The sequence below is a fragment of the Artemia franciscana genome, chromosome 1 (assembly GCF_032884065.1).
Source record: "Artemia franciscana chromosome 1, ASM3288406v1, whole genome shotgun sequence".
In the NCBI taxonomy this organism is placed as follows: Eukaryota; Metazoa; Arthropoda; class Branchiopoda; order Anostraca; family Artemiidae; genus Artemia; species Artemia franciscana.
In genome coordinates this window covers 1172370-1199830 of record NC_088863.1, presented here as the reverse complement: position 1 = coordinate 1199830, position 27461 = coordinate 1172370, and the positions used below count along the sequence as shown (strand labels likewise).

Sequence of the window (27461 nt, the reverse complement as noted above, 5' to 3'; positions counted from 1 at the left end):
AAACAAGGCTTAGTCGGGGAATCAACAATTCATAGCTAGTTTGAAGCTGATGCTGATCGCTATTGAAAAAGGAATCATTTGGTGAAATTACCAGAGTAAGAAAAAGGTTTGACAATTTTATTGCGTAACACATGGGAAAATCGGATTCGATTAATCAGACTCGACACTAGCAAACTGTATTCATGATGTTTTGAACCCCTCTCATTCACTCACTAATCTAATCTTTTACTAATTTAATAGCACTCCCCCCCCTTGAGGTAATTGTGTACCTACATAGCTCTTGTAAAAAATATATAGCGGTACTTGTGTATTATTGAGAACACACTCAATAAGTGAAGTTATTTTGCTAATAAAGTATTATATTTTCATCATATTTTACCTTATTTTATTAGCTTTATCAAAAGTTTGGGCTATATATTTGCACATTAGGGGGGGGGGGGTTAGGTTCTGGGTACATAATTCTAAGTTGTAATTTTACAATTTTTCTAATAAAGTATTATATTTTCATCGTATTTTGTTTGATTTCATTAGCTGTAACAAAAGTTTGAGTAAAACTCTAGTTTAGTGACTTTTGGCTATCTTGGTAAGGGGTTAGGTTAGGAAAATGGAACTTTCAGGGATGGGTCTAAAGGCTAAAGTATAGCCCAGAAAGGTATTTTAAAGTACCCACCTCCACTCCTCCCTCTAGAAGGCACTGAAATTCACCTACATGACAGGACTATAACTATTGAAATTTTGACAGAACAACATTTTACCTCAATTTTCAGTTACCAGTTGCTTTTTCTCTGCCTTTAGTTCTCAAAATTTAATTCCTGTTATTTCAGTAGAATTCTCAGCCATATCAATTTTTTTTAAAAACTTAGGAAATGTATTTGCATATCTTAAAAATCTTGTAAATTGGGATTGAGCGAAGTTGTGAAGCTGAAAATTTTTTTGTTGTACTTCATTCAAGCAGAAGATCTATTTTGCAAGGCTTTACTTTTACAACACCCATATTTTTAAAGGTCATCAAAGGACAGGACCCTCAAGAGGGAGAGGGAGTGGAGGTAGGTACTTCAAAATACCTTCCCGGGACATACTTTAACCCACCTAACTTAACCTAACCATCTCTATATATATACATGAAATATTTTATTAAAATGTACCTGCATCGTAGTTTGTTTCACGAAAGAACCTAACTTCACTTATTGAGTGTGTTCTGAATAATACACAAGTACAGATAAAGCAAAAAACATGAATATTACTATTATTAGGATGGGGAACTAGGGCCAAATTGAAAGTCCGATGCACCTTTTATGCCGTATTAAATAAAAAAAAAAGTTTTTTCGACTGAACGTAAGGAGCAAAATTTATACTTAAAACGAACAGGAATTATTACGTATATGAGGGGGGTTCACCCCCTCGGCAACAATTCGCTATTTAAGCTATATTTCAAATTTTGTTCCAATTCTATAGGAACGACCCCTGAATCACAAAGCCCTTTTAATTAGAGTAAATAGCTCCTTTGAGAGTACTGAAAAAACTTTAGCATAAAGAGTGAGGTATTTACGAGGGGGTGAACCCCCTCATATAAGTAATAATTTCTGTTCTTTATAATTTCAAATGTTGCTCATTACTTTTGGTTGAAAAAACTTGCATTTTGTTTGATTTCTGACCGTTTTTTAAATAATGCTGGGGAATCCGGCTCCCCCTTCATGAAAAATTTTCTTCCCCCATGGAAAATACCTCCTTGAAAAGATACTCCAATTTCACCCTCCTACTTCAACCCCCACAAGAAAAAATCCCCTTGAAAACGTCTGTCTGCTTCCAAATAACCAATATTATATGTAGACAATGGGCCAAGTTCATAACTTGCAGCCAATCCCCAGGGGATTGCGGGGGATTAAGTCGTCCTCAAAGACATATATATTTTTTGACTCTGCTATATAAAATGGCTATCTAAAAATCTTTATCTGGTAACTTTGGGGAAAAAATGAGCGTTGTAAAGGGGCCTAGTTGCCCTCCAATTGTTTTGGTCACTCAAAAAGGGGACTAGAACTTTTAATTTTCGTTCGTATGAGCACCCTCGAAGCATTCTAGGACTACTGAGTTGATACGATCCTCCCTGAAAAAAAAATAAATAAAAGTCATCCGTGAACTTTCTTCTGGCAAAAAATACATAATTCCACATTTTTACAGATAGGAGCTTGACACATCCACAGTAGTGTTTTCTGATACGCTGAATCTGATGATGTGATATACTTAAAATCAACATAAAAATTCAATTCTTTTGATGTATCTATTGGTATAAAAATTCCGTTTTTTAGAGTATCGGTTACTATTGAGCCGGGTCGCTCCTTACCTACGGTTCGTTAGCACGAACTGTTTGATTTACGTAAGAGAAAAAACAAGTTTTGTATAAGCCTAAATTGGGGCTATTGAGAAGTAAACATGTCAAGAAAACACTTGCATAATATGCAGAACAGTTTTAGCTATACGCCCCCCCCTCTTATAATGCAATTGTGTAGCGCAAATTATACATTTCCCATGCATTCGCCAAATAACCCGTGAACCGTATATCAAGTCAACGCTGACAAAATCAAGAAACAAAAAAAAAAAAAAAAACATTTGAAATATATAATTTGGGCTATGCAGTAGTACATTAGGGGGGGGGGTCGTTATGTATCATGGAATCGCAGTCAAAATGGATTACCTACAATTATTATACATATTATGAACATACATCTATAAAACTAGTGCAAATAAACCAACTGGTGATATTTCCCTATGTTTATAGGATTGTAAAAAACATAAAACAATATAAGGCTTTTGGTACAGTAAAAGTAGACCATTTAAGGATACTTTTGATAGTATAAAATAAAGTATTTTAGGATAGTTGCTTTATTATTTATTTATTTTTTGGTTAATTTGGCAACACTTCTGCACAATGAGCTCAGTCAGGTGATTGACTGTCGTTTTCGATCTGAAAAGGATACTCTGTGATTGTAATGTAGACAAGTTTGAAGTGAACCAATCTTGATAGTATTAGGATTATAGACTCGCTTGAAATTTGTACCATAACTTAAAATTTTGAGGCTACATGCTCACTTTTGACTCCTAATTCAATATTATTGTTTTTTATACTTGGCTTTTGTGTTTTCAGAATATGTATATATATATTTCTATTTTTATTTGTGTATGTATTTCTCAGATGACACTACACAAGGGGATGCTATATGTTTTTATGGCAGGGGCGCTCACTTGGAGGTCATGAAATTAATGCGCCGAGAACCATATTGGCAAGTGTGTCTTCCTCTGAGGAACTCTGATGTTAGGTGATCACCTGGGGAATATTTTATTAGATTTAAGGTGCTTTTGCCTGTAGTTGTACAACAACTTACATTTATTAATGATAAATTTGCTTAATTTTGGATATGATTACTTGGCTAATGAATTGGTTACACTGTTTCGTCTTAGGTGATGGATCAATGAGTAAGATCAAGACCTTGTTTAAGTGCTCGTTTATCTTAATTGCTAAAATAGGAAAACAGTTTTATTATTCATTTTTTCAACCAGATAATTACCTTTAATGTATTACATAGTATAGTAGATTATAGATTATGTAATATATTAAATAAAAAAAAACAAGTTTTTTTTAACTGAAAGTAAGGAGCGACATTAAAACTTAAAACGAACTGAAATTACTCCGCATATGAAAAGGGCTTTTCCTTCTAAACGCCCCACTTTCTACGCTAAAGTTTGACTCTTTCTCTTAACTCTACTTTTTCAAACAGTAAAAAACTTTAGCGTAAGGAGTGGGGCGTTGAGGAGGAAAAGTCCCTTTCATATGCGGAGTAATTTCAGTTCGTTTTAAGTTTTAATGTCGCTCCTTACTTTCAGTTAAAAAAAACTTGTTTTTTTTTATTTAATATATTACATAATCTATAATCTACTATACTATGTAATATATTAAAGGTAATTATCTGGTTGAAAAGTTCGAAAGTTCGAAAAAAAACAACAAAAAAACAACAAATAAACACGCACCCGGGATCGGTCTTCTGGCAAAAAATACGAATATCCACATCTTTGTAGATATTAAATAAAAAAAAACTTAGTTTCTTTAACTGAAAGTAAGGAGCGTCATTAAAACTTAAAACGAACAGAAATTACTCCGTATATGAAATGGGTTGTCCTCTCCGCAATCCTTCGCTCTTTACGCTAAAGTTCGACTCTTTGCCACAATTCTGTGGCAAAGAAATAAAAGCTTTAGAGTAATTTAAAAGAATTAAAAGCTTTAGAGTAAAGAGCGAGGGATTGCGGAGAGGACAACCCATTTCATATACGGAGTAATTTCTGTTCGTTTTCAGTTTTAATGACGCTCCTTACTTTCAGTTAAAGAAACTAAGTTTTTTTTTATTTAATTTCTGAACGTTTTTGAATTAATGCATGTTTGATTTTGGCTCTCCGCACATAAATTATTAAAATAAAATTTGTATATTAATTCTTTTTTTGGCTAAATGACTTTCTCTTAGTTTTGATCAGATGATTTTGAGAAATAAGGGGTGGGGAAGGAGGCCTAGTTGCCCTCCAATTTTTCAGTTACTTAGAAAGGCAACTAGAACTTTTAATTTTTAACGAACGTTTTTATTAGTAAAAAATATACGTAACTTAAGAATTAACTTACGTAACACACTTTTATATTCTTATATTTTATTATGTATACGAGGGGGTTTGTACGCTCGTTAATACCTCGCTCTTTACACTAAATCGTAAATTTTGTCCCTATTCTTTAAGAATGACCCCTGAATTAGAAAGGCCGTAGAATAAATAGTTGAAATTACTAAAAATACTTCAGCATAAAGAGCGAGGTATTTATCTCCTCCTAAATACCTCGCTCTTTATGCTAAAGTATTTTTAGAACCCCTTATATGCGTAATAATCTCTGTCCGTTTTAAGTTTCAATGCTACTCCTTACTTTCAATTGAAAAAACGTTTTCATGTTTATTTTTTCATTGTTTTTTTATAGTAATGTTAGAAAATCCTGCGCCCTTTTCATTAAATTTTTCTTCCCCCATGACATATTCCTCCAAGGAAAGATCCTCCCACGTAGCCCCTTCCCCTCAACTCCACCCCCAAACCAAAAAAATCCCCCTGAAAACGTCTGTACACTTCCCAATAACCATTACTGTATGTAAACACGGGTCAAAGTTTGTAACCTGCAGCCCCTCCCCCAGGGATTATGGGGGAGTAAATCCTTCCTAAAGACATAGTTATTATGGTTTTCGACTATGCGAAACAAAATGGCCATCTCAGAATTTTGATCCGTTGACTTTTGGATACAAATGAGCGTGGGAGGGGGCCTAGGTGCCCTCCAATTTTTTCGGTCACTTTAAAAGGGCACTAAAACTTTTCATTTCCATTAGAATGAGCCCTCTTGCGACATTCTAGGACCACTTGGTCGATACGATGACCCCTGGGGAAAAAAAAAAACAAACTAATAAACACGCACTCGTGATTTGTCTTCTGGCAAAAAATACAAAATTCCACATTTTTGTAAATAGGAGCTTGAAACTTTTACAGTAGGGTTCTCTGATACGCTGAATCTGATGGTGTCATTTTCGTGAAGATCCTACGACTTTTAGGGGATGTTTCCCCCTATTTTCCTAAATAAGGAAACTTTTGATGGGTAAGACTAAACTTGATGAAACTTATATATTTAAAATCAGCATTAAAATGCGATTCTTTTGATGTAGCTATTGATATCAAAATTCAATTTTTTAGAGTTTTGGTTACTATTGAGCCAGGTCGCTCCTTACTACAGTTCGTTACCACGAACTGTTTGATAGAAGCTTGAAACCTCAACAGTGGGGTTTTCTGATACGCTGAATGCGGTGGTGTGATTTTTGTTAAGATTCTGTCACTTTTAGGGGGTTTTCCCTCCTATTTTCTAAAATAAGGCAAATTTTTCCCAGGCTTGTAACTTTTGACGGGTAAGACTAAACTCGATGAAACTTATATATTTCAAATCAGCATGAAAATGCAATTCTATTTTTTTGCCACTATGTGCATCCCAGTTGTTCATGGTGTAGCTTTAATGTCTCAGAAACAACTAAGATAGTTAAACTTAAGCTTTCAGGGAAAAATGATTTTGATTTTTATCAAAATCAAAAGACATGTCTTCAATACCTCAGGAATGGGAGAGTGTATTAACCCAAATCTTTCAGAGAAATGTCGATGGGATATTTAGCAACTATGTGCATCCCAGTTGTCAAGAAACAAAATCTCTGGGACAGCTAATGAGATTTAGTTGAAAATTTTAGGGAGTGTTGGGGGTGATGTTGAAATACGTCAAGACACTAATTAGAGCCAATAAATTAGAATCGTATATCTTAACTCTTAACCCAAAGACATTAGAAACTGACATTAGAGAAGACAATAAAGAAGTAAAAAACCAGCAGAAACTTATTAGAAAAAACCTCCCCGAATAAGAAATGTTTCAAAGAAGAGTAAATAGCTTTATTAAACTAAAGAAAAACATAAATATATTTCTTTATTGCTTCAAAGTCAAAAGGATAAGAAATTACAATTAAACAAAAAAATATTATGCCCAAAACAACAGAAACTAAAATAAATGATCATACAAAACATAAAGATGCCAGATGGAAACATAGAGAAAATCTAAGTGATGAGGGTCATATTGGTTAAGCGAGACCCCCCTTGCCTTGAATCGTGGTACCTGGTTGCCTCTGTTTTTGTCATCGTGGGCGTCACGTTCGGTCATGACTATTTGTTTAATGGACATGTTGCTGGTCTAGTAAATATAGGTATTATGCAATTGGGCTTAATTGCTGGTTTAAGACAGTTTTATTTCTCCCGATCTCGGTTGAAAAGGTTTTAAGTCATAAATATATAGACCCTATTTTTGAGTGTGCCGGCCGTGCATGGGGCCCACAAATGTATTATGCTGACTATCTGAGTGTAGATTCTAGAAATGATTCAAAACGGGTTATGGAGATCATATTGAACCAGAAATAGATCACTTACGTGAACACTCTGCCATGATTGTCCCAACCCTACGTGATTGGCGTTTCCAGTTAATGCACAAGTTCTTTCTTTTTTTTAAAGCCTATTCTTTTTTGTGAACGGTATTGTTCACTATTTCCTCCACCTGCTTCTGTCAGTGGAAATACTTCTCACAAAAATTGAATAGTGCCGCCAAAGTCCGGAATAAACTAAGTCCAATGTCCTGAATAAATTAAGTTCAATGTCCGGAATAAACAAAGTCGGGAATAAACAAAGTCCGGAATAAACAAAGTCCAAAGTCCGGAATAAACATTCGAATTTTGTTTTGCCTTTTTGTCAGTGTTTCTGTTCCTTGTTTTATTTATGAAAAAAAGCAGTAGCCTACCACTTAGCCTGGCTTTGATTGTGACTGTTGTGATTGCTATTTTTGGTAATAAGTCATTCTAATTCTTAAGCAAACGCGTCTTCTAATTGTGCAAAAATTGTGATTTTTTTCCATCCTATATTTTATTCAGTTTGCATTATAGGAAGGCTGTTTGATAAGTGCAGAAGGTTTTTTTCAACAGTTAAGTGAATTTATACAGTATTTAAGACATTAAGTAGATACTCTTATAATACACTAACATCCCGTTTAATTTAATAAAAATCCACCTGCTACTATATAGGGCTTCTACTATAGGGGCTCCCCCAGGCCACTCAGCGCGTCCCCAGATGGCGATAGAGGAACGCCCTACCGATATGTAGGGTAACTCCATAGAAGTCATGGACCAAAGGGAGACCTTGTCCCTGGGGGTCCATATTAAAAACTAAGGCCCCTGACCCGGGGCCATAAATACAGATGGAGGGGGAAGAAGGTCCCTCAAATGTACACTCAACAGGGCCCAACGGTGTTTCCCTACGTTCGATCAGTTACTAAACATCTCCCAGTAATGGTTTATATTGCATGGTGACGCAGAACAACATCGTGGGATGATCCTCTATAGGCGACAGGGCTTACGATCCAGTTCTATGGACAACGGCCTCTGCAAAGGGCTGCCTCGACCCTTTTAGGGTGCCTGCAAGACTGGAGACCTTGTGATCAACTCTATTCCCACTTGAGGAGTGGCGCCCCTCGAGGAAATTATAGCCTAGTAAACGACACAGCATTCGCACGGGATTTTGACTAATCTATAATTTTTCTGGGCTTGGTCTGTTGTGTCGGGCGATTTCGGGCTGAAAAACCTCTTCCTAGCTCCACTACTTGAGGAGGTATTGAAACTCATTCTGGACAAAGCAAAGCCTTTGCTATCAACTCGCCATATTACAACAAATTTCACCCGATAATCCGTCATCACTTGGAATGACTTCTTAGTAGAGGTGATCCCGAGAGACCCATCTCTCGAAGGTATAATAAATGTCTCAAAAATAAAAAAATGGGGTAATCACCAGGACAATGGGCAAATCATCAGTTATGATGAAGCAGTGTAATAAAAAATGAAGCAGTATTGACTGTAATAAAAAGAAAAATTTATTTTGCTGAGATCTACAAGAGGTACAGAGCAAAAATTGATGCTATAATGTTAATATGAAACCTAATGAGGTTTAGGTTTTAATTGCCTGTTATATGGTGCAACAGAGCAGTACAATATTGTGATAAAATGTTCTGAACAGAGATCAAATTTGTTCAGTAAAATGGAATTCTGTTGTTACATATTCATCAGCATTTGTCTAAGTTTAAATCTTTTATAGTTATTAATCTGAATTGTTAACAGGTGTTTCTGATATTTTTGTCAATTAACCTTTAACTTTTTTTCTGTTTCAGGGACAGTGTCAAAGTTTTCAATGGTACTCCTAAAATGCTTCCTGTTTGCCTATTTGACAACTAACTTAGCAGGTAAAGCAACATTCGAAATGGAGAAAAACTTGGAAACAAAAGGAAATAGGGAAAAGAGAATTCTGTATTACTATGACGACGGAAGGGTCTATCAAGATTATGGCCATTACCCAGTCTTCCAGAATATGGCACCATCAAGGTCAAGCCAACCATTTCAAACACCATTACAAATGTAAGAGTCTAATATTTGTTTATATCTATAAGTTTTTGAGACTTTTCATGCAGGACTTTTCGCTTTTCATGCAAATAATTGAACAAATTTGCCTTTTGGTTTTTTATTTTTAGTCGAGTAACGTTTTTCAGCCGGGACCGGTTTCCTACTACAGAATGCAATCGGGTACTCTTCACCAAACCTTTGGGTGAGGACAGCTCCGACGCGTAGGTCAGAGACGTCTGTCTGTAAAATATAATCCTTGCTGAAATCTGGTGTCGCCAAAGCAGGGGCTACGATGAGTGGTAATTTCAGGTTCTCAAATGCACCAACCTGTATCTCGTTCAGCTTCAACTTGTTTGGAGAACCTCTGTTCAGAAGCAAAGCGAGCGGCTCAGCAATTTCGGTAAAATTTTTGATACAGCGTTGATAATATATTGCCATCCCAATGAAAAGAATGAATTTCCTTCTTGGACCCAGGTAGGGAAAAATCTTGAACAGCCTGGACCTTGCTTTCCAACGGGGCAATTTCCCCATTTCCAATGCAATACTGAACCTCGTTATGAGCCATTTTATTCTTTCTAGGGTCGATATTCGATCCTGCTTCTTTTAATATGTACTAGGTGCTCCTCCCAAGAGTCACTAATTATGACAGTATCCTCCGAATAGACACGAGCGAATGCCTTCCAGGGCTCTAGAATCTTATCAATAAAACGCTGGAAGATCTCGGAAACACCATGTAAGCCGAATGGCATGACCCAAAATAGATAAAGCCCGGAAACGTCTGAAATGCCGTCTTTTCCCGGCTACATTTCTTTAGGTCGATCTGCGAATACCGTCTAACTAAGTCTAGGAACCTAAATAATTTTCTTTCTACAAACCTTCTCCAAGAATTTTTCTATACGAGGTAAGGGATATGCATCAAAACGATTTATATTGTTAAGCCCACAAAAATCAAGACAGAAACATAGCGATCCGTCCAATTTTTCGACCGTGACGACTGAAGAACACCGTGGACTATAAGATGTTTCGATGATCCCCAAGTCAATCATGCACTTGAGTTTCTGGTCAATGACAACATGTCGGCTTTGCAGGATTTGATATGGCCTCTGCCTGAGAGGTCGTGACATCGGCGTTAATTTAATGTTTCACGATACTAGTTCTTCCCGGTATCCCAGAGACAGTTTCTCAGAAATCCTGGAATAGACTTAACAGCTCTTCCTTTCTCTTTTCGCCCAGGAAAGCTTCTGATTCACAGAGACCAGAACAAACTTCACTTTCACCACCGTTCACACGTTAAAATTTGTTCAGTTTGCTGTCAACGGCTGTCATCGAAGTTTCTGACAGTCTCTTTTCGAATTTTTGCTGAAGGTTTATTTGAAGTACTCTGTATTTCTTCCTCGCTTTTGGCATGTCAATTTCGTAATTGACTATGTCAATTTTCTACAAGACTTTAAATGGGTGTTATCACCACATTTCTGGCCTGTGGTCACCTTTTCGGAGAAGTACTGGAGTTTGATCTCCCACTGGAAGCTCACGAGGTTTGTTCGAAGGTTTTAAAGCTTCTTTTATTGGCCTACTGCTTTTTTCCAGTTTTCTTGAGCTTTCTTCATCAGTTTTTCAATGTGAGATTGTGCTTGCAACATTTCAGCAGTTGGTCAATTTTGTCTTAGAGCCTTTGGTGCTGCCTCCCACTGTTCTTTGAGGATATCCAGTGGTCTTCTTGGTTGCCTACCATACAGGAGTTCAGAGGGGCTGAAACCCAGCGAAGACCGAACTGTTTCACGATACACAAATAAAAGGATGTATCGGTCCTATTCTTTTGGATGGTCCATGTCATATTTATTAAGTAAGTGGGTTAAGGCTCTATTGAGTCTTTCCACAACCAATCGGTCTGCAGATGAGACGGAAAAGTCTTTATTGCCTCTTTACCAAGTATTTTATAAGCTTCTCTTAAACTTTAGGACAGAAAGTTTGATCTCCCTGGTCGGTCAAAATCTCAAAAGGGACTCCAACTCGGCAAAAGAATTTTTCGAGGATCTCCGCTATCTTTATTGCATTGGTCGTCCGTAGAGTTCTATATATTTGGTCGTCCGTAGAGTTAATGCTTCTGGATATTTGTTGGCGTAGTCTGAAATTGCCTGCAGAAACTGATTATTAACGTGATGTTGTTAACGGCCCAACAATGTCCTTAGCCACGTGGTAGAAGGGCTCTTCCATTTTGGGTAAGGAAATCAGGGGTAGTTTCTCCTTCGTTTTCAGCCAAGCGGTGAGCTGACGTGGCTTACGCGTTTTAATGTATTTCGGACATCTCGTCTTTCCCTTGGCCAGAAAAAACGATGCAAAATACGTTCATGAGTCCACTGGTTACCAGTATGTCTGCTTAACGGCGAGTCGTAGGCTAGCTTCACGACGATGGATCTGCAAGACTGTGGCAAAACAAGTTGCAATACCTCCTTTCTCACTGACTAAATCCTCTTCCTATACAGGAGACCATCAAGGATCTCATAGCTTTTACGTAGCGAGGCTTGCTTGAAGCAACTACCAAGCATTTTTTAGCCTCTTGTAGTCGTTTGAGTACATGCCCAGTCTGGAATAGTCTCTTGAGCTGTAACCAGCAAAACAGGCTCGTAGAAATCACGCTCTATGCGCTTCTCCTTTAGACTCTTTTTCCGTCTGTCTAGCCTCCGAGTGTTTCCAGGATCCACCTCTATTGTCCAAATATCATTCCCTAGAAGATCCACTCCCCCATCCTTGGGAGAAGGTGAATCAGGAATGCCCAGCATTAAAGGCGAGTCAATGGCACACATTCATCCTGCTTAAGCTCTTCGGGTAATTCTTTCTGCAAAGCTCATTGAAACGAAGAAATGACGTCCCTAGAATCATGTCCATAGGTAATTTACTTGAGACAGCAAAGTGTACGCAGTTACTGAAAACTTCCCCTTTCCTTCCTACCTGAATGTGTACTTTTTAAAAAAAATATGATTTTCAGTTCCCCAGAACACAGCAAAATTTTGTCTTCTTTGAATGGGAGCTATCGTCTGGCATATCCTTCTTATATCCTTCTGATACACAGGGTGGTGCCACTGTCGACCAAAAAATTTTGTCGACAGTTTCACCTTCGAAATAGAAACGTTCCCTTCCATCTTCCAATGGGCTACGACTTAAAGCTCGAAGAGTTCGCTTCTTTGGCTGTCGGTAGTCCTCAGCCCTATGCCCTTTCTTTCTGCAGTTATAACAGCTTTAACAATTCTTCAGTTACAGGGAGGAGCAAGTAAATTTATGGTGTGCATATTTAATTTCTCTCTCTCAGGCTTCTCTTTGTGATTTTGAGTTTCTGGAGATGTGTTGTCTTTCCGTGGAAAATACTTCAGATCTTTCGCCTCTTTGGCGAGAAAGAATGCGTCTGCTAATCGGCATACTTCCTCCAAAGGTGGCTGGTTTCTTTAAGACGTATGTATAGCTGGTCATTTTTTAAAGAAGGTATAAATTGTTTAACGACAATCAATCGAAGGATATCATCTATTTTCTGTCCGAGAATCTCAGGAACTGTTTCCGTTTTGTAATACTGACACTCAAACCATTTGATAGATAGTTGCTCCAGTCTCCTCTTATAGCCAATGAAATACTGATCTGCTTCCTTCTGTTCGGAGCAGAAGAGAGCTCGGTAAGCTTCTGATTTGACCTGAAAACTAAGAAGAACAGGCTGTTTGACCTCATCATAGTTGCTAATTTGGTTTGGTGAGAGAACCAAATTAGCTTCGGCGGCTTTTCCTGTCAACAAACTACAAACCCTCACTGTCCATGTCAATTTGTCCCACTGGCCTTGAATAGCTGCACGCTCGAAGGGCTTGAGGTATGTACCAATATCCCCATCATTGCTGTGTTCATTTTCAGCTTGATTTGCACATTCAATTTAAGCTGTATTCGTTTTAAGATTTATTTATTCATTTATGTTAATACAACAAAAGAGTAAAAACAAAAGCAATGCAAAAGCAGAAGAATGGAATAATAAGAATAATGCGATAAGGAATAAGAAAACTAAAAACAACATTTTTTAAAGGAGAACCAAAAACAAATGACCCCCCCCTTCCCACACAAAAAAGCAAACCAAATGTATTTAAGCTACTCCAACCAAATCCAGGTAATAAGAGTCCAGCCTAATGCAGGTTAGAATTTATTTAATTTTAGTTTTAACGACGAACAATTCTGATTTTCACTTTCTCTTCTTCACTTGATTAGTCAAAATCCCTTTTTTCTTATTGTTAGACGTTTCTGGTTTTTATCGTTATTAGACATGCCTCGTTTGACACGTGTTTTTTATTAAAAAAATTAGTGTTCTTTATCTTTAATTGTCCTTTATCGGTGACCGACGTTAATCCCCCTGCAGAAATTACCCCCCCGCGGAAAATACCCCCAGAAAATAGCTCTCCACGAATCCCTTCGGAAAATTCCACCCCCACGGAAAGGACTAGAACTTTCGATTTCTGATCCAATGAGCAAACTCCGAAGTTTCTACGGTCTTTAGTTGTAGGTGTGGATGAGGAATGGACAATCCTCTTCTTCTATGGAATCAATTCTGCTCATTTTGGGATTTAGTATTATTCTTTACATTCATAATAACGGCGTAGACCAAAAAATATTCCCAGATTTTGTAAAGGAGTAGATATCAATTTAATATTTCTGAGGCGTTTTTTAAAGTTTCTTTTGTACCCCCCCCCACTAAGAAACTTTTGGTGGAAAATACCTTTTATCTGCCTAATTGCTGGGAAACTTCCACTGACAAGGGGATTACCGGCATGATTTTAAAAACGGTCAAAAATTAGTCTTTTTCAAATGAAAGTACGCTAAGAAAGATTTTACAACCCAGATGACCTGCAAGAATTTTCTGTGTGAAATTTTCAGTTAGAATGGAATTATCTTAGGGGAATCCCCTTGAACAGAGGGGAGGGTGTTTCTACGTGAAAACAAATTTCCACGGTAGATTTTTTTTCCGTGGGTGAAGGAATTCTTCATGGAGGGGGGGGCGTATTGCTCTGTGCTATTAAAAGCGATCAGATTAAATTATAAAATGCTTTTTTCAACTTAAAGTAAGGAGCAGCGTCGAAACTTAAACGAATAGAAATTAAAACGTATATGAAAGGGGTTTTCCCCTATTCAAGACCTTGCTCTTTGAGCTAAAGGTTTTACTTTTTGTCCCAATTCCTTAAGAACTCCAGAAACCCTATGGTCGTTTAATAAGAATAATAATTTTTTTTTTTAATTTGCAATCACCTGTTATGAAAGAGTGTTGGTGGTTGCAGAGTGGGGAAAGGGGATGGTGCTTGAACCCACCTTGAGGGAGCCGAATTTTCCGGCATGATCTGATTAAAAAACAAAAATTTGAAAAATACAAAAGTTAGTCCGTGTATGAGTGGGACTGCATTCTCCTAAATCCCTTGCTCATTAAACTAATGTCTCCATTGCTTTGACAAAGCCTTTTATTCTAATTAAACGGCCCTAATGCTTTGTATTCTTTCTCATGGAATTGGGAAAAAAGTCAAACTTTAGCGTAAAGACAATGGGGTTTAAGAGGGGAAGCCTTTCATATATTGAAAAATTTTGCTTATTTAAAGTTTTAATGTACGTCCTTACTTTTAGTTGATTAAATAAAAAAAAACAAGTTTTTTTAACTGAAAGTAAGGAGCGACATTAAAACTTAAAACGAACAGAAATTACTTCGTATATGAAAGAGGCTGCTTCCTCATCAACGCCCCGCTCTTTACGCTAAAGTTTGACTCTTTCTGTCAATTCTTCTTTTTAAAACAGTAAAAAACTTTAGCGTAAAGAGCGGGGCGTTGATGAGGAAGCAGCCTCTTTCATATACGAAGTAATTTCTGTTCGTTTTAAGTTTTAATGTCGCTCCTTACTTTCAGTTAAAAAAACTTGTTTTTTTTTATTTAATTTCTGAACGTTTTTGAATCAATGCATGTTTTGATTTTGGCTCTCCGCAGAGGAATAATTAAAACAAAATTTACATTTTTTTATGGCTAAATGGCTTTCTCATAATTTTGATCAAATGATTTTGAGAAAAAAAGAGCGGGGGAGGAAGCCTTGTTGCCCTCCGATTTTTTGGTTTTTACGAATATTTTTATTAGTAAAAGATTTACGTAACTTATAAATTAGCTTACGTAAAGAACTTTTGTATTCTCATATTTTATTACATATATGAGGGGGTTCCCCCCTTGTCAGATCCTCGCTCTTTACACTAAAGCTTAAATTTTGTCCCAATTCATTAAGAATGACCCCGGAATCACAAAAGCCGTAGAATAAATAGTTGAAATTACTAAATATACTTTAGCGTAAAGAGCGAGGTATTAGGAGGAGGTGAGCCCCTCAAATGGGTAATAATTTCTGTTTGTTTTAAGTTTTAATGCTGCTCCTTACTTCCAACTGAAAGAACTTTTTCATATTTATTTTTTCATTGTTTTTTTTTTTAAATAAAGCTAGTAAATCCTGCGCTCCCTTCATGGAGATTTTCTTCCCCCATGACAAATTATCGATGGAAAGTTCCTTCAGCATATCCCCTTCTTCTCAACCCCTCCCCCAACCAAAAAATCCTCCTGAAAACGCTTGTACACTTCCCAATAACCATTGCTATATGTAAGCACTGGTCAAAGTTTATAACTTGTTGCCCCTCCCACGGGAACTTTGGGGGAGTAAGTCGTCCCCAAAGACATAGTTATAAGGTTCTTCGACTACGCTGAATAAAATGGCTATCTCAGAATTTTGATCCGTTGACTTTGGGAAAATAATTAGCGTGGGAGGGGGCCTAGGTGCCCTCCAATTTTTTTGATCACTTAAAAAGGGCACTAGAACTTTTTATTTCCGTTAGAATGAGCCCTCTTGCAACATTCTAGGACAACTGGGTCGATACGATCACCCCTGGGGAAAAAAACAAAAAAAAAAAACAAACAAAAAAACAAGAAAACAAAAAAACAAATAAACACGCATCCGTGATCTGCCTTCTGGCAAAAAATACAAAATTCCACATTTTTGTAGATAGGAGCTTGAAACTTCTACAGTAGGGTTCTCTGATACGCTGAATCTGATGGTGTGATTTTCGTCAAGATTCTATGACTTCTAGGGGGCGTTTCCCCCTATTTTCTAAAATAACGCAAATTTTCTCAGGCTCGTAACTTTTGATGGGTAAGACTAAACTTGATGAAACTTATATATTCAAAATCAGCATTAAAATGCGATTCTTTTGATGAAGGTATTGGTATCAAGATTCCATTTTTTAGAGTTTTGGTTACTATTGAGCCGGGTCGCTCCTTACTACAGTTCGTTACCACGAACTGTTTGAAAAACTTGTTTTTTACTTTATAATCAAACAGTTCATGGTAACGAACTGTAGCAAGGAGCGACCCGGCTCAATAGTAAACGAAACTCTAAAAAACGGAATTTTGATGCAATAAGATATATCAAAAGAATTGAATTTTCATGCTGATTCTAAATACATAAGTTTCATCAAATTTAATCTTTGTCATCAAAAGTTACGAGCCTGAGAAAATTTGCCTTATTTAGGAAAATAGGGGGAAGCACCACCTAAAAGTCATAGAATCTTAACGAAAATCACACCATCGCATTCAGCGTATAAGAGAACCATATAGAAAACATTTCAAGCTCCTATCTACAAAAATGTGGAATTTCGTATTTTTTGCCAGAAGACAGATCAGGGGTGCGTGTTTATTTTTATTTTTTTTTCCCAGGGGTCGTCGTATCGACCAAGTGGTCCTTGAATCTCGCAAGAGGGCTTTTTCTAACGGAAATGAAAAGTTCTAGTGCCCTTTTTAAGTGACCAAAAAAATTGGAGGGCACCTAGGCCCCCTCCCACGCTCATTTTTTTCCGAAAGTCAACAGATCCAAATTTTGAGATAGCCATTTTGTTCCGCATGGTCAAAAACCATATTAACTATGTCTTTGGAATGACTCACTCCCCCACAGTCCCTGGGGGAGGGGCTGCAAGTTACAAACTTTGTCCAGTGTTTACATACAGTAATGGTTATTGGGAAGTGTACAGACGTTTTCAGGGGGATTTTTTTGGTTTTGGGTGGAGTTGAGGGGAGAGGAGGGGGCTATGTGGGAGGATCTTCTCTTCTATGTGGGAGGAATATGTCATGGGGGAAGAGAAATTCAATGAAAAGGGTGCGGGATTTTCTAGCATTATTATAAAAAAAAAACAATGAAAAAATAAACACGAAAAAGTTTTTCAACTAAAAGTATGGAGTAGCATTAAAGCTTAGAACGAACAAAGATTATTACGCATATGAGGGGTTCTAAAAATACTTTAGCATAAAGAGCGAGGTATTTAGGAGGAGATAAATACCTTGCTCTTATGCTAAAGTATTTTTAGTAATTTCAACTATTTATTCCACGGCCTTTCTGATTCAAGGGTCATTCTTAAAGAATTGGGACAAAACTTAAGATTTAGTGTAAAAGGCGAGGTATTAACGAGGGGACCAACCCCCTCATATACATAATAAAAAGTATAAGAGCATAAAAGTTTGTTACGTAAGTTAATTCTTAAGCTACGTATATTTTTTACTAATAAATACGTTCGTTAAAAATTGAAAGTTCTAGTTGCCTTTTTAAGTAACCGAAAAATTGGAGGGCAACTAGGCCTCCTTCCCCACCCCTTATTTCTCAAAATCGTCTGACCAAAACTAAGAGAAAGCCGTTTAGCCAAAAAATAATTAATATGCAAATTTCATTTTAATAATTAATGTACGGAGAGCCAAAATCAAAAATGCATTAATTCAAAATCGTCCAGAAATTAAATAAAAAAACTAGTTTTTTAAACTGAAAGTAAGGAGCGATATTAAAACTTAAAACGAACAGAAATTACTCCGTATATGAAATGGGCTGCCCTTCCGCAATCCTTCGCTCTTTACGCTAAAGTTTGACTCTTTGCCACAATTCTGCTTTTTAAAACAATTAAAAACTTTAGCGTAAAGAGCAAGGGGTTGCGGAGGGGACAACCCATTTCATATACGGAGTAATTTCTGTTCGTTTTAAGTTTTAATATCGCTCCTTACTTTCAGTTTAAAAAACTAGTTTTTTTATTTAATTTCTTAAAAGGGTTACAGTATTGAAATAAACGACACGTCATTTGCACAAGATTCTGATTAATGGATAATTCTTCTGGGCGTAGTTTGTCTCGGTGGGTGTTTTCGAGCTGAAAAATCTCTTCCTACCTAATTTATCTACTATGGGCTACCTCCCAGTAGTAGCCTAATATTTGTAGGCATGGATATATAGTGAGCAGGAGGTAATAGGCTTGAGACTGTCTGAGCAGGATTTCAACTCTTGTTGATAGATCAAATAAAAAAAACAAGTTTTTTCAACTGAAAGTAAGGAGCGACATTAAAACTTAAAACGAACAGAAATTACTTCGTATATGAAAGAGGCTGCTTCCTCATCAACGCCCCGCTCTTTACGCTAAAGTTTGACTCTTTCTCTCAATTCTTCTTTTTAAAACAGTAAAAAACTTTAGCGTAAAGAGCGGGGCGTTGATGAGGAAGCAGCCTCTTTCATATACGAAGTAATTTCTGTTCGTTTTAAGTTTTAATGTCGCTCCTTACTTTCAGTTAAAAAAACTTGTTTTTTTTTATTTAATTTCTGAACATTTTTGAATCAATGCATGTTTTGATTTTGGCTCTCCGCAGAAGAATAATTAAAACGAAATTTGCATTTTTTTTTTGGCTAAATGGCTTTCTCATAATTTTGATCGAATGATTTTGAGAAAAAAAGAGCGGAGGTGGAAGCCTAGTTGCCCTCCGATTTTTTGGTTAATTAAAAAGGCAACTAGAACTTTTAATTTTTTGCGAATATTTTTATTAGTAACGTAACTTACGTAACTTATAGATTAGCTTACGTAAAGAACTTTTGTATTTTCATATTTTTATTACATATATGAGGGGGTTCGTCCCCTTGTCAGATTCTCGCTCTGTAAACTAAAGCTTAAATTTTGTCCCAATACATTAAGAATGACCTCATAATCACAAAAGCCGTAGAATAAATAGTTGAAATTACTAAAAATACTTTAGCGTAAAGAGCGAGGTATTAGGAGGAGGTGAGCCCCTCAAATGGGTAATAATTTCTGTTTGTTTTAAGTTTTAATGCTGTTCCTTACTTCCAGCTGAAAGAACTTTTTCATATTTATTTTTTCATTGTTATTTTTTAATAATGCTAGTAAATCCTGCGCTCCCTTCATGGAGATTTTCTTCCCCCATGACAAATTATCGATGGAAAGTTCCCCCCAGCATATCCCCCTATTCTCAACCCCTGCCTCCAACCAAAAAAATCCTCCTGAAAACGCCTACACACTTCCCAATAACCATTACTATATGTAAGCACTGGTCAAAGTTTGTAACTTGTTGCCCCTCCCACGGGGACTGTGGGGGAGTAAGTCGTCCCCAAAGACATAGTTATAAGGTTTTTCGACTACGTTGAATAAAACGGCTATCTCAGAATTTTGATCCGTTGACTTTGGTAAAATAATTAGCGTGGGAGGGGGCCTAGGTGCCCTCCAATTTTTTTGGTCACTTAAAAAGGGCAACTTTTCATTTCCGTTAGAATGAGCCCTCTTGCAACATTCTAGGACAACTGGGTCGATACGATCACTCCTGGAAAAAAAAAAAAAACAAAACAAAAAAACAAATAAACACGCATCCGTGATCTGCCTTCTGGCAAAAAATACAAATTCCACATTTTGTAGATAGGAGCTTGAAAATTCTACAGTAGGGTTCTCTGATACGCTAAATCTAATGGTGTGATTTTCGTTAAGATTCTATGACTTCTAGGGGGCGTTTCCCCCTATTTTCTAAAATAACGCACATTTTCTCAGGCTCGTAACTTTTGATGGGTAAGACTAAACTTGATGAAACTTATATATTTAAAATCGGCATTAAAATTTGATTCTTTTTTTGTAGCTATTGGTATCAAAATTCCATTTTTTAGAGTTTTGATTACTATTGAGCCGGGTCGCTCCTTACTACAGTTCGTTACCACGAACTGTTTGAAAAGCCTTGCCAAGTGCTGAAGACCATGTTGTGACTAAGATGGCACAAAGCTTCCAATCATACTGGAGGTGCAAGACTTCTTACTGTCTGGTTCTAAGCCGGCTTAAGTGCTTCGGTGTAAAATTGAGAAAATGTGTTGGTCCCCGTCCTTCATTGGTATTCGGAACCATTGCTTTTCCTGAGGCCACAATAATTTCAATGATTTAAAATAAAATAAAAATTGGAACTTGGAAAGTATTGACGTTAAAAAATAACTATCGTATCGATATTTTGACTGACAAATTGAGACGATTCAAACTGAACTTATTAGGAGTTTCAGAAACTCATATCCCAGGGATAGGAAGCATGACATTAGGCCATATAGAATTTGTTTACACAGGCAGGAAGGATAGTGTACAAAAACAGGGAGTATGGCTAATGATGAATAAGGAAGCTGTCAAGTCTTGTTTAGGCTGAGAAGGTATTAATAATGTGAATACTAATCACTCATTTTATGACTAAAAAGCTCAGGGTATCAGTTATAATAGTATATGCCCCTATAGAGCCGACTGACAGAGATACTAGTGATTCAGGAATTTTACTTACACTTACAGAAGAAAACAGACAGGGTCCCGGGTAGAAATATGGTATTTTTTTAGATTTTAAGGCCCAGGTTGATAGAAATATGGATAGATGGTATCCTAGCCTAGTTAAATTTGGTGTAGGAAAAGAAAACAGCAATGGCCACTGACTGTTGCAATTTTCTAGGTATAACAATCTAGTCGTAAGCAATACGGTGTTTGGTTATAAGATTGCCTATCAGTTGACATGGTATTCACGTAATTGTAAGACAGCAAACCTTATTGATTATGTTATTATAAACGAAGACAGACAGGATCAATACAAGATACTAGGGCATATAAGAGTGCTGTTGTTGATGTTAAAAGTGAAGATCGCCGTCTGGTAGTGTCTAGGGTTAATTTAAAGTTGAAATTTCGGAAGAGTAACTATCTCCCGGGAAGTTATGATGTTAGTAGACTCTAGGATGATAATTTGAGAGAAACTTTTCTGGAACAGTTGAAAACTAAACTGGAGAGTTTAAAATTTGACAATGTGGAAGATGGATAGAATTATTTTAGAGAAGCAATTTGTGAAGTTGCTAATGGTGTCTTAGGGATAAAAGTTAGAACTTCAGCTAGGGGTATTAGTGAAAACGCTTTATGTTTAATAGTGAGAATTCTTGTACAAGAATTATCTGAGTGATAGATCTTATGAAAGCAAAAATAATGTAAAGAAAGTGGAGAAAGTATCAAAATATGAACTAAAGAGTTGGGAGGTGGAGGCCATAGATATATTTGCCGAGGATCTGAAAGATGCAGCTAGGCGGTATATTAGTAAAATATTGTACTGGCATGTTAATAAAATCCAAGAGAGCAGCCAATCTGGACCTGTCCCAGCTAAAGATAATAACAGGGCCACAATTAGTGATAAGGAAAGAATTAAAGAGAGATTGGCTGATGTGCTAAGTCGACGTAGAGTTGCAGGAAAAGATATAGAAGGAAATAAAACAGTTTATGATACCTTAGGTGTGAAGGATGGTTTGTTTTCTGAGGAAGAATTGGTGACAGTACTGAAATGATCAAAAATAATAAGACTCCAAGTGCTGATAGTGCTGTAAATGGTTTCTTAAATATGGTGGCTCTGGGGTTAGAAATAAGTTGCTGAAGATTATCAATGTGATTTTTGAAAAAGGGGAAGTACATAGCGATTTTAGGAAAACCTTAATTAAACCACAATATAAGAATGGTGATAAGGGTGAGTGTCATACTTATCAAGGTATTTGTCTGGTCTCTGTTTTTAGCAAATTAGTTAGTAATAAGATACTTTTTAGACTGAGAGATGCTGTAGACAAAGTTTTAAGAGAAGAGCTGTGCAGTATTAGAAAAGGTAGAGGATTTGTCAACCAAATTTTCACTCTTAGGTTAATAATTGAGAAAGGCCTTAGTTATCAAACACCTTTAGTCCTCAGTTTTATGGATTATGAGCAAGCGTTCGATTTTGTTGATAAAAGAGCTTTAGTAAAGGTTTATCTTTGTAGTGCATCCCCCTTTATATGTGTCATTTTGATGGATTTTCTTAGGAAGCACAGAAAAGGCGATGGGAGACCATGGATAAGAATGGGGGGGGGGTCTCCTGGACTTAGATTACACTGATGATTTAAGTATCTTAGATCAAAATGTGAGCAAAATAAATGAGCCTTTAGAGGTTTTGCGAGTTCAGTGTGCTAGAATAGGTCCTTTTGTCCTTTTTGGCCAACCGTCTATGGCTAAACGGAAAACAGGTCGTCCGCAGTTGGGGTGGGTATGTCATAAACAAAAATTTAAAGGAAATGGAAGCTTCCTGGGAGGGTATACAGAGTGAGGCTTGGAATAGATTCGGATGTGCGTAGCTGTGTTGGCCTCAGATGGTTGGCCTCAGGTAGTAGAATCAAATATTATAAATATTTTAATAACAAATACTAAAGTATTGAAAACATCAGTGCCGACCTGGAAGTATTATGAATTTGGCAATTTTTTATGTGAAGATGTTCTGCGATTCCATGGAATGGGGCATCTCTGAAGTGGTCGAGAAACTGTTTAGAGATTAAAATCTTATTCAGAAGAATGAATGTTAAGGAGAATTTTTCAGGCTGAATCGTCCGCAAGCAATTTTACAGGGATGGAGGATTTTCAGCGAGGATGGAACTGTCTGGAGGGAATCTGACCGCAGGAACGTTTAATTTTTGCCGGAATAAATTTCACCGAAGGAGATTTCCGTGAGGGGAAGGATTGCCCCCTCCATATGTGAAGTGTGTCCCACTCCTTATCTTGATCTTCACGTTGAAGTTTGACTGTTTGTCCAAATTTTGTAAGAGCATTTAGTAAAACACGGAGACTTTTAATTATAATGTTTAAAAGTGCTAACAGCTTTAGCGTAAAGAGTAAAAATCTTCCAAAATTGATTTGAAAATTTTATTTTTATTTTGCATGAATATTGTGAGCCAAATTTAAACGACATTTGTTGAAAAACGTCCAGAAATTCAGTGAAAAACAAGTTTTTTTAATCGAAAGTAGGGAGAAACATTAGAGCTTAAAACGAACAGAAATTATGCCGTATATGAAAGGGCTTGTCCATTCCTCAACGCAACACTATACGCTAAAGATTTTTTTTATTTTATAATGTAGATTTGTGACAAAGAGTCAAACTTTAGTGTAAAGAGCGAGATGTTGAGGAGGGAACAGCACCTTTCATATACGGAATAATTTTCTGTTCGTTTTAAGTTTTACCGTCGTTCCTTACTTTCAGTTGAAAAGCTTGTTTTTTTTTCATTTAATTCAAAACAGAAAAGCCTATCGTCTATTACTTACACATAGCATTTCCTATTGAGAAGTAAACAGGCAATTTTTGGGAGGCAAAATTGCTCTGGGGGAATTTTCAGTGTTGGGATGTGGGGGATGCCTCCTCTTACACACTTTGCTCTTTTCGCTTAAGTATGACTTTTTATCCCATTTCTTTATGAAAAAAAAAAACAACCTGAAACACAAGGTTAGTTGAATTAGAATAAGATACCTTTTTGAACATTCTAAATAACGCTATCGTGAAGAGTGAGATATTGTGGAGGGTGTGTCCTCCCCCTATCGTAATAATTTCTGTTCGTATAAATTTTGATTTTTGATCCTTACTTTCAGTTGACAAAACTTTTTTTTTGTTTAATCACGGAAAGGCACAAACGATTCTCAGGAGAAAATATTGAAGTGCCCCGGATTTAAATAGCCAAGGATAGCCAGCACTTTATTTTTCTTTATCTTGAGGCTTAGCCCGTGCAATTTCAAATCTAGATTTTTATGGTAAGCATTGATGTCATACAGCTTTTTTTTTTATATTATTCAATTTTGGAAAAAAAATGTGCAAAATACTCTTTAATTACAATTTTTACAATTGAAATTGGGCAAAGTGAAGAATTCATTAATTTGAGATTAAAAAAGATCGGAAATATCGAAAACTTTATAACAAATATAGAAAGTGAAAACACCAATATATCGTTTAATCAAATTATTGCCCAGCACATCCGATTTAAAGCGAAACATCTCATTGTAAAATTTATCTAATAACAGACTTGGATCAAAACCGTTGTTTGCTTTGGATGCATGATCTAGTTGCCTATAGGCATTTTTTTCTCTGCATTGCCTTTGTCAACGTAGCGTTAATAAGCCATGCAAGGGAAGAATGTGACGTAAATTATAGAAAGAAGGTGCAAAATTTTTCTGGGGTTCTGACCATAACTGAACTCTAGCTCTATGATATATGTGCATTAATCCCATTCAGAGAAAAAATAAAAAAACTGTGTTTTCATTTCAGAGGTGCTGAGAGGTCAGATTTCACCGGTGATCCGATGAGAATGGACGCACTGCTTCTTCCTGGATTTCATATAATAAAAGTGCTGTCTATTCTCGGTGTGATATTTGTGAGTGTATCTCTACTTTCACTATTTAACTTTGTGATTGGCCAGCCACTTATAAAAGGAATGATGAAGCTGCTAAAAATAGAAAACCAAGCTGCAATGATTCCAAATCAACCAAATATACTAGATGGCTTTTCTGTTTTTTCTAATTTACTAGGAAGGCTTAAAAATCTCATTAAAGCTTCAAGTTTTCTTCAACTAGTAACACCGTCCTTAAATTCAACTAGTTTCTCTTTGGGGGTTCCTCAAGGCTCAAGTTCGAATGAAAATTACCCTTTAAGTACAATGTCTATTAAAGAAAACATTACAACTCCTGGTGTTGAAATAAATTTTCCCTTGCTCCCTGGTGTTGCTGTAGGTTCTGGTATAATTGATTTGGTTCATCAAGTTCAAGAAGGAATAGCCAACTTTTCAGAAAAAATATCTAATATAGAGTTAGTAATGTCAAAAACAGAATCACCAGACATAGCAACGACGTCAAAATTCGAAAGTCCATTTTGGCTGAGTTGGGTCGTTGGTGAACAGGAAGCAGATAACCAAGACCAAACAGTCACTCAGGTGCCAAAACCATCAATGATAGAGGGACTACCAAGCGAAAATGATTTATTTAACCAAAATGCTTCAAACACTGTCCCTGGTAAAGAAAACTATACAAGTTCAGGAATTGAAATAAGTTATCCTCTGTTAGCTGGAGCTGAAATAAATTCTGGTATAGTTGATTTAGTTCAGAAAGTCCAAGAAGGGACAAAAAACTTATCTGAAAAACTTTCAAATGCAGAATTATTATTTGTTACAAAAGTACCCGAAAACACAACAGTTTCGAAATTGGAAGGCCAATCATGGTTAAATTGGCTTCTTGGGCCAAGAAGAGACCAAAATATGTTGAATACTTTGCTTGTTAAAGAAAGCAACAGAAGTCCAGGAATTGAAATAAATTATCCTTTTGCAGCAGATGTTGAAATCAATTCTGGTATAAATGATTTGATTCATCAAGTTCAAAAAGGGATTTTTAATTTCTCCCATAACCTTCCAAATGTAGGATTTAACCTCTCTGTTAATGAGCCACCTCAAAAAACAGCATCTTCAAAATTAGAGGGTCAATCTTGGCTAAGTTGGCTTGCTGGAAAGAGGGGAGAAGGGAAACAGGATCAAACAACCATTCAACCATTAAAACTGTCATGGACAGAATGGTTTTTTCCCACTAACGATTCGGCGAATCCAAATGATTTAAATACTAGACCTATCGAACAAAATACTACCAGTCCCGGGCTTGAAATACACTATCCTTTAATGGCCGATATTACAGTGAATTCTGGCATAATTAAGAAGGATCAACAAGCCCAAGGAGGGAGTTCCAATTTATCAGAGAGCCTTTTAAATTATGGCTTTGAAAATTCGATTTCGGAGTTATCTGAAACAACAACGGTGTCAACACCACAAATTCCATCTTGGCTAAATTGGCTCGTCAGTAAAGACCCAAATAAAACTACCACTCAGGCACCGATGTCATGGGCTCAGTGGCCTTTCACAGATACTAAGTCACCAGATCAGGCACTAAAGCCAGTTGATCAAGCCTCAATTATTTCAAAATTAGACTTTAAAGGCCCTCTAGCAACATTTCTTTTGGATTTACAAAAATTCACTAAGTATGATAATGAGACAACCACTTCTCAAAATATTATGAATCTGGTTGGACCTCTTGATCTAGTAGCTGAAGCTCTAGTAACTCAACCACCACCAGTATTTCAAACTGGTAGTCTTGATATTCAGCTAAAACCACTTGTATCCCCAGATATACAACTAGAACAAAGTAACTCCTCAATTCATCCAGAGTTTAAACCTGAGAATGCAGAGCTTTTGCTAGTTACAGACACGGTAATTCATCAAAACACAATTGACCTAGTCAACCCATTGGATAGTAGCGCAACATTAGGACAATTAGAACTCAATTTCCAACTAAAACCGCTTGAGGCACCAAACTTACAACTGCAAAAAGGTCATGCTTTAGTTAATTTAGATCTTAAACCTGGAAATGGAGAAACATCTTTAGATCTAGGAATTGAAGTGCCAGAGACTTTACCATCAGCTGTATTTGAAAATGTTGGTCTTAATGTTGAACAAAGGCCGCATATATCTCCAGACATACAGCTACAGCAAGATAACTCCTCCATAAGCTTGCAACTTGAAGATGGAAATGCAGACCTATTAATAAATACCGTGCAAACCCCTGAACAGAACTCAATTAATTTAGTAGCGCCTGCAGATAATGTTGAGGTACAAACACAACTTGATATCCAACTAAAACCATTTGCCGTGCCAAATTTAAACCTACAAAAGGACAATACGCAAATTAATGTAAGTGCTAAATTTGAAGTTGGAGAGTTAGCAACAAATTCTGATGGTCAAATAGAGTTTGAGGCTGCCACTGGAAATCCGCTGATATTAAATCTATCCGTAAGTGATGGATTGATACCAGACACTACTGATAAGAATCCAGCCCAACTTGAAATTTCTGCCCAGCCATTGGCTACAGCACCAATTAATGCAGCCATGTCAAACATAGACCCAATAGGAATAGAGATTTCAAAGTTTCCCAACATAATTGAAGCTTTGAAAGAACCAAAAGGTGCTGCTGCATATATAAACCGTCTAGTGAGCAAAGAAGGGGTAGATAGTAATGAAATTGCTAAGACAATTTCTGCTCTATTAAGTGAAGAATCTTTCGTGAACCGAGAGGATAAAGAACAGGGTGATGAGGAGAATTTGATTGGTGAAGCCACAAGAGCAGCGTGGTATCCCTTAGCAAGGAACTTGTTGGAAGCCCTAAATAAGTCATGAAGAAATAATTGAAATATATTTTGGTTTATTTATTAAAATATTTTTACATAATAA

The 27461-nt window shown here is 36.6% G+C and overlaps 1 protein-coding gene across 2 annotated transcripts; it reads left to right on the top strand.

Annotated features, from left to right (window-relative positions):
* On the top strand, positions 1-27461 carry LOC136043842 (uncharacterized). Of its 2 annotated transcripts, none has more exons than XM_065728793.1 (3): positions 1-95; positions 8804-9047; positions 24467-27461. In XM_065728793.1, exons 2-3 carry the CDS (start codon positions 8824-8826, stop codon positions 27405-27407), a joined length of 3165 nt encoding a protein of 1054 aa, XP_065584865.1. In that variant the 5' UTR covers positions 1-95; positions 8804-8823; the 3' UTR covers positions 27408-27461. The 2 variants fall into 2 exon arrangements, with proteins under 2 accessions (XP_065584865.1, XP_065584856.1); XM_065728784.1 differs by having other exon boundaries at positions 1-106.

Bases quoted from the DNA above. Each gene is read 5' to 3' on its own strand.
- LOC136043842 (XM_065728793.1), top strand. From the start codon at position 8,824: ATGGTACTCCTAAAATGCTTCCTGTTTGCCTATTTGACAACTAACTTA. The intron at 9,048-24,466 runs GTAAGAGTCTAA...TTTTCATTTCAG, and splicing joins TTTCAAACACCATTACAAAT to AGGTGCTGAGAGGTCAGATT.